This window comes from Neoarius graeffei, chromosome 23, assembly GCF_027579695.1.
Source record: "Neoarius graeffei isolate fNeoGra1 chromosome 23, fNeoGra1.pri, whole genome shotgun sequence".
Taxonomy (NCBI): Eukaryota; Metazoa; Chordata; class Actinopteri; order Siluriformes; family Ariidae; genus Neoarius; species Neoarius graeffei.
The window spans coordinates 42,855,303-42,870,903 of NC_083591.1; the positions used below are offsets into that span (position 1 = coordinate 42,855,303).

The 15,601-nt window shown below is 41.2% G+C and overlaps 1 protein-coding gene across 4 annotated transcripts in view; it reads right to left on the minus strand.

Annotated features, from left to right (window-relative positions):
• Positions 1–15,601, minus strand: part of LOC132871743 (CUGBP Elav-like family member 5) — a 472,273-nt gene that overhangs the window by 38,296 nt on the left and 418,376 nt on the right. For 3 of the 4 annotated variants that reach the window (XM_060906214.1, XM_060906211.1, XM_060906213.1), the window contains one exon: positions 216–360. In XM_060906214.1, the coding sequence (XP_060762197.1) occupies positions 216–360 (145 nt within the window). The remainder of the gene's footprint in view (positions 1–215; positions 361–15,601) is intronic. The other variant, XM_060906212.1, reaches the window with a different exon arrangement.

Here is a 15,601-nt window from a genome sequence, read left to right on the forward strand (position 1 = left end):
ATTTTACTCGGTCTAAATTGACTTGGCTGTCCAGCAATTGATGATATGGATATTTTGTAACACTTTTGTTGTCACAAAATATATGTCGTTGTCGACAGGCATCAGCATTGTTGTTATTACAGCCTGTGAGGGTCAATGATGGGTTTGGGTCACATATAGCCAGTGCGCACATCACAAATATGAGGTGTAATTGTGTAGCAGTGACTTTGACTGACCTGACACTGGAGTCATGGTAGTGGGCGGCAGGCCGTTCATGTTGATCGCCCCCACCTGGTGGATCTGTGTAGCCGGAAATGCCATGCTGGGTGCCAGGTAACCACCGTGAGACGCAGCCATTATAGCCGCCTGCTGCTGCATCAACTGTAAGACAGAAACGGTGAGGTTGTGAGGAAAGAAAGTGTAGTAGCCACTTATTAAGATATGACAAATTGTCCACACACAAAATGTGCACATGATAAATAATAACAAAATGCTGAACTGAACATTTAATCCTCTTGGGCCTGATGTGCGCACATGCTTGCAGGAGTCTGTCATACTCCTCCATGTATACACCTTCACACTGAATAAGTTATAAACCACCGACATTCAGACACTGATTATTAAATAAATTAACACAAATTCCCTGTACACCCTGGCAAACAAAGGTAATTACAGTAAAACTGTCACCGTGGCAACGCCACACCGAATCAATAACCTTAAAAGGCCAATCTGTCAGACGGAACCCATCAGAGTTGGGATTCACTTTCAGATCAAATGCTTGATCCAAGCTAGGTCTAATTTTTAAAATGACATGATGGAAATCAATAACCGAGTCACTAATAATATTACAGCTAATACAAAAACAGTAACACTAAACATAACAGAAATTATATATCTGCACCTGCATAAGTGTGGCGGTATAATTTTCGTGTAACTTGATTTGGATAGGTAGGTAGTGCTATCTAATACATTTTAGCTCCATAAATTTCTGGCCTGCGTGCAAATGTTTTGGAAAAAAATGATTTGAAAAGATTTTTCAGTTCAGGTCCCTCCAGTACTCAGTATTCACGAGTGAGGAAAGTGAATATCTTTGCGCCACCGTGTAATGTTCTTTATATTATATGGACACATCCACAAAAAGCAAACAAACAAACAAAAACGCAAGTTAATCAAAAGAATTTAATTTTGAACTGGTTCGCCATTTTGACAATGCACATCCAATCAGTGGGAAAACACTGGGAGTGACGTCATCGGAGTGAAATATTGGGAAATATGTCACTCAGATCTGTGATGTATTTCATATGAAAAAATATGAGTTTTTCAACATGAGAAGATAAACATCTTATCTTCAAGCCAACGTGTGATTTTCTTTTTATTATATAGACACATTCACAAACAAAATGTCCTAAACTTATCAAAACAATTCATCGATTTCCTCACGGGTAACATATATATTTACCAGCTGGGAGATCGTATCATGAAATACCATGACCGAGGTCTTGAAAGTACTGACCGAGGCCAAGGTCACGGTATTTCACCATACAGACCGACCTTAAGCTGGTAAATAATATATATTTTTTTCTTTACCAAATTCTAACAGAAAGCGGGAGCACCCGAAAGGGAAAAACGAGCTGAGGCGAGCTGCCATTTTGAATCCTCATTCACGGCTGTAATGCAAATTGCTTCTTCCTCGGTATACAAGTGCACTTCCATGGCAGGAAAAAAACTACATTTTGCCGCCTATGTAGTCCGCTCATCTCATCTCATTATCTCTAGCCGCTTTATCCTTCTACAGGGTCGCAGGCAAGCTGGAGCCTATCCCAGCTGACTACGGGCGAAAGGCGGGGTACACCCTGGACAAGTCACCAGGTCATCACAGGGCTGACACATAGACACAGACAACCATTCACACTCACATTCACACCTACGCTCAATTTAGAGTCACCAGTTAACCTAACCTGCATGTCTTTGGACTGTGGGGGAAACCGGAGCACCCGGAGGAAACCCACACGGACACAGGGAGAACATGCAAACTCCACACAAAAAGGCCCCCGCCGGCCACAGGGCCCGAACCCGGACCTTCTTGCTGTGAGGCGACAGCGCTAACCACTACACCACCGTGCTGCCATGTAGTCCCCTATTTATACAAAATTGAGTCATTCAGGATTCAGCCATGTTTTTGCTCGGCGTTAGCAACAGTTACAGGTTTTTAGCTTTCTCCTGAAATGTTTTCTTTTATTTCTTCTTCCTCAGGGTAGTACAACTCGCTTTCGCTGTAAAGACTGTCGTTATCGCTATCCATGATGAAAAATTAATGCTATTCTCCTGAGAAATGCTGGCAAAAATTTATAAGATTTTTGATAAAAATCTTATAAATAAATCTTATAAAAAAGATAAAATGTTGACAAAAAATGCTACTATGTTTGTTGGTGTTGTGAACGAGTGAGTCGCCAGAGGTCCGTAACCGGGGTCCATAACTGGGGTCCGTATCGTAGGATATGGACCCTCTCACCAGCCAATCAGAGCGCAGGATTTGATGGAAACCGCACCACGAAAAAAATAAAGAGATTTATGTCACGGTTTTGGATCTCCATGTCCCCGATGTAGCTCGTGTGAAAAATACAAGTGGTGTATTTCCCAGTAAAACACTCATGTCCATATTATATACATGTATAACAGTGCTGTGCAAAAGTCTTATGCACATGTAAAAAAAATACTGTAGACCAAAAATGGCTTAAAAATAATGAAATGAAATGTTTCAACATTAAGCCATAATAAATTAAACAAAGTCAATATTTGGTGTGAAGGTCAAACCAGCAGATGATGTCCCCATTTCTACTTGAAATCTTCTATAGCCTATGGCTAGTCGTAACTTTGCTAGCAACCATATGCTATATGAGAGTTAAACTGCTTGACTTGAATGCATAAAAACTCTAACACAGTATTAAGTCTTCTCTCTTATTTCTAACTAGACATCAATTCCTACAAATTAGCTTGCATGCTAGCAAGCTGTCCTGTTAATCATCCATGAATCCTGGCCTGGAAAACTGAAACTCGGATTAATTTAATTCCATTTAAAGTTAACTTGAATTAAAGATGACTGACATCAACAAAAGTATTACCCCACCAGCAAGCTTGCTGATGTAAAAAAAAGGAGTCTTTTTTGAATGCGATCCATCAAATTAACTAGCTATCCGAAAATGAGGTTTAAGGTTCAAATGGGATTTTCCTTCTTAATATCATTAAATTAGTATGAAATAGAAGTAGTGAAGTAGGAACCTATGTGAGTATTGGACAAGTGATCAAATAGGCTAAGAAACCAAAACTGGATTTAATATACATTAGATGGCTAAAAGGAGAGCTGGCCACACAGCTCTATTAGCTAAACTATGAGCATGCATATACAATGAGTCTTAATAAGGTTTTAGCCTACATTTAGACTCTGAAAGAAGCAGAGCAAAGTCACATCAACTGCAGCAAAATGGAAATAACATTGTCAACCAATAATTACAGTATTTCTCATCACTGCTAGTTATAATATTATGAGGGATCACCAGTTTATGTGTATGCGTGTTTGAGTGTACGTTTTGAGCCTGGGCTTGATGATCAAATTAAAAACAGGATGACTTGCAGTGTGGGAAATAAGGAATTTTAAGCAGACTGTCACAGGACAGAAGTCTGAAATGTTGTCTGTCTGTCCAAATTTCAGCCTGTTCAAATGACGGGCCAAAGGCCCAGAACAATGCGGTCAGGGGTCCAAGACCTGGCTTAGGGCCCTGGAAGCTGAAGGGCTTTAGATGCCTGGAGATGGCTTCTCAGCTATTTCCAGGCACATTTTTGTGATCTTCAAAGGCCAAATAACACTAGACATTAGTTGCTAATTACACTACAGATTGAATATAATTTACAAGAAAATGTCAGAAGATTCAAGAAAAACATGCTTAAAGTTCGACCCAAGAAAATAGTAGCACACACAGGCCAGTTCCATGTCTAGAACAAAGTATGGGGGGCAAGGATGTTCCAGCTGGTTACAACTTACTGGTACTCATACTGTATACAGGTACGATAATAACACTCATGAAACATGATGTCAACAATGACTATTTTTTATACTATGTTTATAATAAGTCTATAAGAAATTTAGTAATTAGCAATACAAGTCTTCTTACATTATAGAGTTCAAATTTTGAGTCCGAGAGTCCAAGTAACTTTGTAACAAAATGACTTTTAAAATGACTCAAAACTAGACATGGTCATATCATTTGGCATTCAGACTAAAACCTGCTGGACTAGAACTTAGAAAATAGAAGAAAATAAAAAGTCTACTAAAATATAAATCTACATCCTACAAAGCATATGACTATGACTGTCGTTCTCATCTCATCTCATTATCTCTAGCCGCTTTATCCTGTTCTACAGGGTCACAGGCAAGCTGGAGCCTATCCCAGCTGACTACAGGCGAAAGGCGGGGTACACCCTGGACAAGTCGTCAGGTCATCACAGGGCTGACACATAGACACAGACAACCATTCACGCTCACACCTACGGTCAATTTAGAGTCACCAGTTAACATAACCTGCATGTCTTTGGACTGTGGGGGAAACTGGAGAACCTGGAGGAAACCCACACGGACACGGGGAGAACATATAAACTCCACACATTATGGCCCTCGTCGACCACGGGGCTCGAACCCGGAACCTTCTTGCTGTGAGGTGACAGCGCTAACCACTACACCACCGTGCCGCCTGACTGTCATTCTTTTTATGAATAAAAAAAAAATGCACATAATAATAGCAACATAACCAGTGATTGGCAGTTTGGCACTTAACATAATACTGTACTGCAAAATTTCATGTAAAATGAACTCTTAATCAACTGATTGGATTGATTAGATACTGTCAACCCTAAAACACTAGTTCAAATGCATCATGCAAAAAAACCAACAGTGAATATTGAGTGTATTATTATTGTCTTATTTAGTGTGCCACTCGGGGAGAGGGAGGGGCCTGTACATTTTGGCGGGGCTAGGACCTTCTGTGGCCAAGTTATGAATTTTTAAATCCCCCATGTGTGAGGGGCTGGAGCAAGGGCTCGTGCTAAAGCGTTCCACGATCCGTGCTCGCTCCTGACATTGGATTGGGCCAAGCCTGGGCTCGTTCTAAAGGTCTTGGGGAGAGGGATGTGCCTGTAAAGTTCGGCAGGGCTAAGATCATCAGTGGCCGAGTTATGAATTTTTAAATTTGCACCCATGGGGGCCCCTGTTTCACAGACCGTGTTACAACATAATGTATTCGCCCAGTGTAACATTTGGAAGAAAATTGGAAGTCGATTAGACCCATATCTTTGCAATTTTTCATGGGCCGTCTGGCCCGATGCTTTTGAAATACAGACGGACAAATGCAAAAATTACCAGTAAATGTCCGCTGGTCCGGCCTTATTTGCCACATTGTCTTGCTTTTAGCATTGCTTTCACAAAGCCGTGTTTGGTGGAAGAACTTGCAAAGAAAACTTGCATGAGAGGAAGACAACAAAGGAGAAAGTATATTGTGAGAGCCAAAAAAAAAAGCCAAAGCCAAAGAAAAGACGAGTGAGAGTGTACAGACCCTATGTGTCTGTGTATGCACCTGGCATCCACATAGATCTGTTAGATCTGAAATAGTCCCTGATTATCGTATCTTTCATCTCTTTCATTCCAAAAAATCAATCTCGAAATCAAGTTTCATCTCTTTCGCTCACTGTTTGGCTGTGCTCATCAAACACACTGTTTGATCAGATCAAAAGATTGTTTAATCAGCCAAAAGAACACGTGCTGTGAACACACAACTCTTAAGTCAAGCTAATATTCTTTAGATGAGTTGTTTTCGATTATAATTTGACTAGCCATGTCTCAGGGTTGGCAAACAGGTACTGTGCATAGTTCCAGAAGTTAAGCCACTTGGGACGGTGTTCTTTAAGGCTTCCCTTCCTACTGTTTTATATGATCACAGTGGTCTTTTAAACCTTGGTATTTTGAACCATCTTTTGTTTAGCTGAAAAGTAGCATAGCAATGGATGCTTCAAACTGCAGTATCGCTAGAACACCACACTGGAGGAAGATTTCTGAAAATCCACAGACAAAGCCTTGGGCTTCACCCCAAAGAATACAGATATGGATCATAGTCATAGTCTGCTCTTCCATCTCTTTTTCTTTATCATTCAGTCTGTATATCTGTCCGTCTTGCTGACTGACATATTGGTTGTCGGGCCAATTCAAAGGGACAATGCCTTGTCAGACTGAGATCTTGAACTGCATGCAAGAAGTACAATGTCTCTCTTCCTTGACACCTGTCACAGATGCCCTTCTCGTGATCTATATCATTCTATCTCTTCTCCAGGAGAACCCCTTCCTGCTTTTGTCTAAACTACCATTTGGAGGCTTTTGCAAGTCTTGCTTTCTGTTACTTTTTCCACAGTTCCTCCTTACATTTCTTTTCTCTTCTTTTTCTGATGTTACATTACATGGTGGGGCGGCACGGTGGTGTAGTGGTTAGCGCTGTCGCCTCACAGCAAGAAGGTCCGGGTTCGAGCCCCGTGGCCGGCGAGGGCCTTTCTGTGTGGAGTTTGCATGTTCTCCCCATGTCCGGGTGGGTTTCCTCCGGGTGCTCCGGTTTCCCCCACAGTCCAAAGACATGCAGGTTAGGTTAACTGGTGACTCTAAATTGACCGTAGGTGTGAATGTGAGTGTGAATGGTTGTCTGTGTCTATGTGTCAGCCCTGCGATGACCTGGCGACTTGTCCAGGGTGTACCCCGCCTTTCGCCCGTAGTCAGCTGGGATAGGCTCCAGCTTGCCTGCGACCCTGTAGAACAGGATAAAGCGGCTACAGATAATGAGATGAGATGAGATGAGACATTACATGGTCAAGGAAGCGCTGGAGAATCCTTTTTGGAATGATGACAGAGACTCGGGGCAACAGTGGAGGATGTGTGATATCTGCTTTAAATGAAAATTGTTTATTTTACCTCATCGGTCCCTGACTGACTTAGAGTTTTTCCCAAGGAAACTGAATGTTATTTGTGTATATGCCCAAAATAGTAGTTTGGAGTATTCAGCCTTTGTGGAGGAGGTGGCACAGGTGTCCAAGAGAGTAACTCCTACTGACTTCACAGTGCAACTTCAGTGTGCAAGTTGAGAAAAACTGAAATAATTGGATGGTGTGTGATTGGGAAGAATAATGGCCTCCTACATCTGAATTTGAGTGATGCTCATGTCATGGATTGTCAATGACAAAAAACCTTAGTTTTTTACATATGGTTGCCTAATATTGCACTTGCACGATGGTCATAGGTCATGATATTTTCATTTATATGTTTTGGGCATCTTGGTGGTACAGTGGTTAGCATGGTCACCTCACAGCAAGAAGGTTCTGGGTTACAATCTCATGGCCAACTGGGGCCTTTCTGCATGGAATTTGCATGTTCTCCCTGTGCCTGCATGGGCGTCCTCCAAAAACATGTGGATTAGGTCAACTAGCTACTCTAAATTGCCCATAGGTGTGAATGAGAGTGTGAATGGTTGTTTGTCTCTGTGTTAGCCCTACGATGGATTGGTGACCTGCCCAGGGTGTACCATGCCTCTCATCTGAAGTCAGCTGGGATTGGCTCCAGCTTCCCCTGCAACCCTGATGGATGGATGGATAGATGGATGGATGGATGGATGGATGGTAAAGAGAAAGGCAGAGCTGTCACATGACCATCTCTTGCTCTTACAAAACAATCAGTGCCTCAGGAGAGCAAGACAAGACATGCACAAGACCTGCAGGAGCAAGTATATGGATGGGAGTGTTGACCTCTCCTGGGAATAATTCTGGGTGAATTAAGGTGCATTTTGAGGAACTCCTTAAACTTCAGGACAGTGCCCGTTCTGTGACTCATCCCTTTGCTAATCCTCAAGTAAGTGGCAGAAATATGTGCAGGCAAAGGGTAAATGCATGTATTCATTTTAATTGGGATTGTGAGGTTAACTCATGGGCAGCACAGTGGTGTAGTGGTTAGCACTGTCGCCTCACAGCAAGAAGGTCCTGGGTTCGAGCCCAGTGGCCGATGAGGGCCTTTCTGTGTGGAGTTTGCATGTTCTCCCCGTGTCTGCGTGGGTTTCCTCCAGGTGCTCCGGTTTCCCCCACAGTCCAAAGGCATGCAGGTTAGGCTAACTGGTGGCTCTAAATTGACCGTGAATGTAAGTGTGAATGGTTGTTTGTCTCTTTGTGTTAGCTCTGCAATAACCTGGCAACTTGTCCAGGGTGTGCCCCACCTCTTTCCCATAGTCAGGTGGGATAGGCTCCAGCTTGCCTGCGACCCTGTACAGGATAAGCGGCTCCAGATGATGAATGGATGTATGGGTTTCCTCTGCATGGTTGCTTGGCTTAGTAGAGTCACTGCTCCTCCTAATCAAGAGGAGCCAGTTGAGATGATTTGGGCACTGCATAAGGAAGCCCCTTTTTTTGGCTCCCACTAGGGCTGTATCAGGTAGCTCCTACTAGATGGATACCCTGGGGCATACCCAGGACCCACTGGAGACATTGTGTCACTGTTTATGTCTGGGGTTCCACTAGGGATAGAGAAGTCTGGGTTGACCTCAGCCTGTTTCCACCACAAGCCCCATAAAGAAAATTAGAAGTAAAATTAAGGAGTGATTGAATTAAGTTGTGTGGATCTGATTATGCATGGAGACCACAAAATGTAAGTAACCTGATTGCTCCAGTATTGGAAGGTTGATTAAATAACAAAAGAACAGTTTTGGTAAAACATTCTCTCATGTCTGTCTCATCCTAAGACCTTTACTGTTACTGTTAAATGCTCTGGTTTTCATTTTGAATTTGCATGATATAATCTCATATTTCAAAATGGGGTGGCACGGTGGTGTAGTGGTTAGCACTGCTGCCTCACAGCAAAAAGGTTCTGGGTTTGAGCCCAGTGGCCAGTGGGGGCCTTTCTGTGTGGAGTTTGCATGTTCTCCCTGTGTCTGCATGGGTTTCCTCCAGGTGCTTCAGTTTTCTCCCACAGTCCAAAGACATGTGGGTAGACGCATTACTCTAAGTTGCCTATAGGTGTGAATATTTCCCAAGCCCAGAAATGGGAGGGTTGCAGCAGGAAGGGCATCCAGCGTAAAACTATACTCCAATTAATATGACATGTGGATCAATAAGGTCCACGTGGACCCCAACCTGGCAACAGTGCTGGACAAGGAAGAAGAAGGATCTTGTATTTCAAAATTTTATTGGTGGAATTTAACAACTGCCCTTGAACTTCGAGCCAACGGCTTTTACCCTTTCCCCCAAACATGGGAACATATTGAAATTCCTGTGGTACTTCCACATCAGCTTAATATGCTGTGAAAAGATATTAGGTTGAAAATGCTGGTGTAGCTAGCTCTCTTGCTAGTTTGTGAGTTGTAATCTCATACAGTTCCTGCCATGATGAGTTCTGTAATTTCAACCTGGACTGGAAAACTGCCTCACTGATTGTTTTGGTGCTCCAAGCTCTCAGGAAGAATACAAGGAATCCTTGTCATGACTATCTTTGCAACAGTTTGCAACAAGCTCCCTTTCCCCAAATGAAAGGATGTACTATGTTGGTGGAGCTCTGCTTCTGGTGATATTGCTGTCTGGGAAGTAAGGTTTATTCAGCCTCAGTTGTCCCATTTATTCCAGCCAATCATCGGAATGCTTTTCAATCTGTGAACTGAGGTTAATTACAATTTTGACTAGTGCTTGCAGTAATCCAATCAACTCTATCCTGTGTTTCACTCATCCACTCAGCCTTCACTATCTTGTTCTGACACGATTACACTATTTGGATACAGCTTTGTGTGGAAATATTCTCATCTCAAGACTACTACTTTGTACTCTGTGTACTCTGGGCACACTTTACAACCCGAACTCCTGCCAATCCCTGTTTAACAGAAGCGTCACCTTCTTTCTGGAACATTCTCTTAATTATTATGCTAATGTAATTGGCAAGAACTTAAAACCCAACACATCCCACACAGAAACAGTAAAAGAGTAAAGAGCTCCCACCTGGAGAACAATTGAATGTGTTAAATATTCTCAGTTCAAAATGTAGGACTTTGGAATAATACTGCCTATACACTTTAACACAATAAAGTGCTGAACGTGTGATATATCCTAGGGAAAATGCAAGACAGTTTCAATAACACAGCCTATGAGATTTAACATAGCAAACTATGTAAATATTGTGAAGTACAGTATTCTCGGTTTAAAATGCACCACATATACGCTAACACAACAGACGATAAATGTATTACATATTCTCAGTATAAATACAAGACAATCTGGATAGGAGTTGGTCTGTTCAGTCTCTCCCTTAAGACAGAATTCTCCTGTTTATTATTTAAGGCCATTTTTGAAGTGATAACTGTTTCTTTTTTTTATAATTCATATTGACTTGAAGTCATTTAATAAAGCTGCAATCCCAGAAGGGTGTGTATAAATATACACATTTATTCTATCCACATTCACTGGATATGAGCAATTGTGCACTCTGATTGGCTACTCTACTACTAGGCTATCAGCTCATATAATGTGAGTAGAGAAAAACAAAATGGCGGCGCGTGTTGCTGAACCAACCGAGGACGAAATAAAAACTCTAGTCGAAAACAAAACCCCCCAAAAATACAAAAAAAGCAACAAAATATGGAATAAAAGTATTTCATGGTAAGAACATTAATATATTTTGTATTTTTCGAGAATTATTATTATCACATTTTTTCACAAATTGCTACTGTCGTTTCACTGGTTTGTTAAGTGGAAATGATTTTGTCAGACATTTTGTACAAAGTTTTTATTTATTAAATTCGCAAAAAATTTAAATAAAAATGCACTTTTTCTCAAAATCCAATGAATGTGGATAGAATAAAACAGTTATTCCACTCAATCTTGTCGTACGTCGCTTATAGACGACTCGGTGCTGTGTGCCTCGTTGACTCATGTACGACGAGATTGAGTGGAATAACTGTTAAATATTTTATCACTTGGTGTCTCCTTAAAACAAAGAATATTTGGCAGTGTTGCCCTTGTGGTGACATTTGGCTGGTCCCCATGAGGAACACAACTTTCGTACAAATACAGCTTTTATTTAAAAATAACTACATTAAATACATTAGATTAGGATTAGATTTCAGTGTAGGCATAATGTTATTTAGCTGCATTAATAATTATGTCAGTGGAAGGATAATGTGTGTGTGTGTGTGTGTGTGTGTGTGTGTGTGTGTGTGTGTGTGTGTGTGTGTGTGTGTGTGTGTGAGAGAGAGAGATGGGTGTGGACTTGTGAAAGGCTGAGACTAGGTTGGGGTCCTTGATGTTTACACTGATAAGGGTCAGAGAGCAGGTGGATTGTGGAATACCTGGGGACCTTCCGTCTGTTGATCCATGATTAGACGTCAGGGAAGAGTGTACACACTGATAGCACACCAGGTGAGCATCAGTATGTCATGTGCACAAATATAGACCCATGTGTTTTCGGGATGTAGCCAAACATGAATACATTATTCAAATTAAATAGATAATGTGTTCTAAATGAATACAAATACAGATACAAATAGGAGGTGTATTTATTTATTTGCATCGTTTTTGCTTGTTGAATTTGTCTGCTGACCGATGGTTGTAGTGCAGCTCCAGATGCAACCTTGGCCAGTGACAGTGGAGTTCCTCAGTGCAATGTGCGTCTATTGGCCGTTAATTAAGAGCTACAGTGTGTCTTTTGCTTTCGTCAATGGTGATGGAAGTTTGCTCTACTCTTTTTTTTTTTTTTTTTGTTACGCTGTTTGGTCCCACCATTCTCATCAGACTCAGGGCTGCTCAACCCTCTAATATCCCTGTGCTAATTTTGTATTGCGATTATTCAAATACAGTTTTAGTTTAACATTTCCTTTTTAAAACAGCAGAGCAGCTGTTACATGCAGCCCACGCAGACCACATGCTGTGCACAGATCAGCCCTGTTTATTTTTCTTCTTCCCCCATGTTTTCCAGTGTTTCCGGGACATAATGGTAGGGTTCATGATAAATCAAATATTAAAAATATATAAATAAATAAAAATTAGGTCACTTCCACTTCTGGTTTAAATCTGAATACAGTTAAAGATATGAATATTTGGAGCACCAAACAGACACAGATACATATAATGCCATTGTGTTACACCACTAATGCAACTATAACTGAACTGGAATCCAATTTGCTGATAACAAGACAGAGTCATCTATATCCTCCACCCTATATACCAACTATATACCAAGTTTCAAGATATTATTTGTCACATTTTTCAAGTTCTGCTGTAGGAAACCAACCCTACTTCTTTACACTGACCTCAGCAGCCCATGGCATAAACCCACCGGACCTTTAGTCCAGGTGAGCTAAAAATTAAAATTTCTCACATTTCTTTGTATCAAAAGGCACATATACATTACTTAATCAACACATGTACCAACTTTCAAGACCATAGCACTCATAGTTTTCAAGTTCTGCTCCGGAAACAAAACCTACCCCTAAGACTATCCTGAGAGACTAAGTCTGAAATTGTTACCATGGAAACATGAAAATTTTAAATTTCTCAAATTTCTTATTATTAAAAGGCACATCTACATCACCTTGTTAACATGTATACCAAGTTTGAAATCCGTATCATTTATAGTTTTGGATATATGCTCTGGAAACGAATATTGCTCTTAGAAACTCAGTCAAAATCTATTTTTTATGTAAATTTTTGAAAAATATATTTTTTTCAAAAATCCAAAATAGCAAAAGGCACCAGTTCACATCTTGTTTGATATATATACAAAGTTTCATGAAGATATCTTCAGTAGTTTTAAAGATATGGCTCAGAAACGAAAACGTGACTGGACAGATGGATGGAACCCATTTCTATATCCCCCACCAAACTTTGTTTGGGTGGGGGATAAAAATTTATCAAAGATGTGTTCACTGGTTATTAAGATGATCATAAAGCACACAGTGATACACTAAGTGTGAAATCCTTTATGAATTCAAGGCATTGTGTGGTCAAAGTACTACCTTCTTGCTCTAGGCTCTAGTAATGGCAAGTTGCTAATGGCAAAATGGCAAGTAGCCAAGATAATCCACAGTTAGAACCTCCTCCATAATTTTCAAGGTGACTGTTATAGCAATGGAAGCAAAGTGGCCAATAAAGATGCAACTGTGTGTAATCTCTGCACAGCACATGTTGCATATGGTGGTGACAACATGACAAACCTCATCTTTAATGTCTTGGGACTCTCAGTACCTCTATCGCTGCACCAGCAAAATGGACATGTGTGGCTCTAATAAAGGGGAAATGTTTGCAACACAGAGGGTTTCATGGAATTCCTGAAGCTCCATCCTCTTTCGTGAGAATGACATGAGGTATGCTGGGCAGTTTAGTCACCATTTTGTTATGTGTCTCGTAATAAATCTCAGGAATTACCTGACAAGACGGTTGCCACTTTGGCAACAAGGTATCAGGGTCTGAGCATTTTAATCAAATGCAGAAATCCCAAACCCTCATTTTGCTACTTTGCCAACAAGATATCAATTTGTATCTGTCCGAAATGCCAGAAGAAGTTGCGTAATGGCTGTGGTGAGAGGCTATAGTCTTTGAGTCGCCAGTTTCTCTCTTCCTTTGCTTGCAACAGACCAATTACTTAAATGGCAAATAAAAATATAAAGAATGATGTCGAGGACGACTTGACTAACAATGAATTAGAGTTCAAACATCATCTCAAACACCTCAAGACCCCTCATTCCCTATGAGAACTGAAACAACTCCCTGAGTATCAATGATCTTTCATGCCAGAAATGAATCTCAAATCCATGGAACTACAAGATGAGGAGAACACCACCATCAGCAAAACCAAGCAGATCATCTCTAATGACCTGGAATGCAAACCCTGATCTCCAGGGCCAGCTTTGGTATTGGCCTTACCTTGGAGGTGGTATAACCAGTAAGATCTTGAAACTTGCAGAAACTTGTTTTGGAGTAGCTCAGCTATGCTACTGACTAGAAGGTTGGGAAGTTTTCATTCATTCATTCATTTTCATTAACCACATTATCTTGGTCAGGGCCATGGTGAATCCCAGAAAACGAGAAGACAGGAATACACCCTGGTTGGGATGCCAGTCCATAACAGGGCACCATCACACGCATTTACACCTAGAGTCATCAATTCACTCACCATATTGGGACTGGGGTTTTGGGATTTTTGGAAATTGGAGGAAACTGGAGAACCCAAAAGAACATCCAAAGTCTAAAATCCTTCCTGCACCATATGGCGCAAAAGGCGACACTGATTTCTGTAGCCCTTGGCCTCTCACCTGTTACATGACTGGGGTTACAGTGGGGTTAGTCCTCTGGTAACCACAAGAGTTTGACTCCCCACTCTCATCTGTATTGCAGCATGCCTTGCCAGATGGTAGTAGGTACCATTTTTATGATGGTCTTTGGTATGACCCAACCACAAATAGAACTTGCAATCTCCCGATCAAGAGGGAGACATGCTAACCAAATGCATGCTAGGACAAATCACAGACATGCTAGGACAAATCACAGAACATCCAAAACTCAACACAAATAGGGACAGATAGATATACTGAGCTCAGGATTAAACCTGGAACCTGGAGCTTTTTTGAGGCAGTAATGCTACCCATTGCACTACTCTGCTGCCTGCCTGGTTGTGAATTTAAACCCCATAATTGCCAGACTTCCACTGTTGGGCCCTTGAGCAAGACCCTTAGCCCTTAATTGGATTGAACCTGGTAAGGTGTTTTGCATAAAACCACTTGCCCTTTGGAGCACACAAGGTATTTTGTCCATCAAAATATCAGCCATGGTCAAAATCTCATTACAACTGATTTTCTTTTCCCATAGCCTGCAAGGGTACCACTGATGACATTTTAAAACCCCATCATTGGTATGTCAAGGGCATTTCAACTTGGCAGAGCCCATCCCTTTCCAAGCTTGATCAATGGACAATTTAGAGTAGCCAGTTAGCCTAACTGGATGTCTTTGGACTGTGGGGGAAACCTGACTACCTGGAGGAAACCCACACAAACATGGGGAGAATATGCAAACTCCACACAGAAAGGCCCCCTATCGGCCACTGGGCTTGAACCCAGAACCTTCTTGTGAGCTGACAGTGCTAACCACTGCACCACTGTGCCACCCATTACAACTGATAAGCATATTAAATGCCATTCATGGAGTTGCAGATCTGCTTAGACAGTGGAGAAGCAATAAGACCAAGTACCTTCATGTTGCAAGACAGGTACAACTATAGAGCTGTATCCATGGAACCTCAAGGAACATCTTGAACAAGTCTTTCAGTTCAAGATTGCAGGAAACTGTGTTGATAATAATCTTCATGCTACATATAGATGATGTTGGACTTAGACTACTTTAATCTGCTAGTGTTGAATATATATCGGAACTCGTACAAATATTATATGATCAATTAAAACTCAAATAAAACTATAATAGTGCACATGGCTCCAAGGGATACCGATGCATCCCTGAGGAATGATAGGCACAAATGCACTTACATCTGTGTTCAAACATCTGCATTCATGAAAAAAAAAAG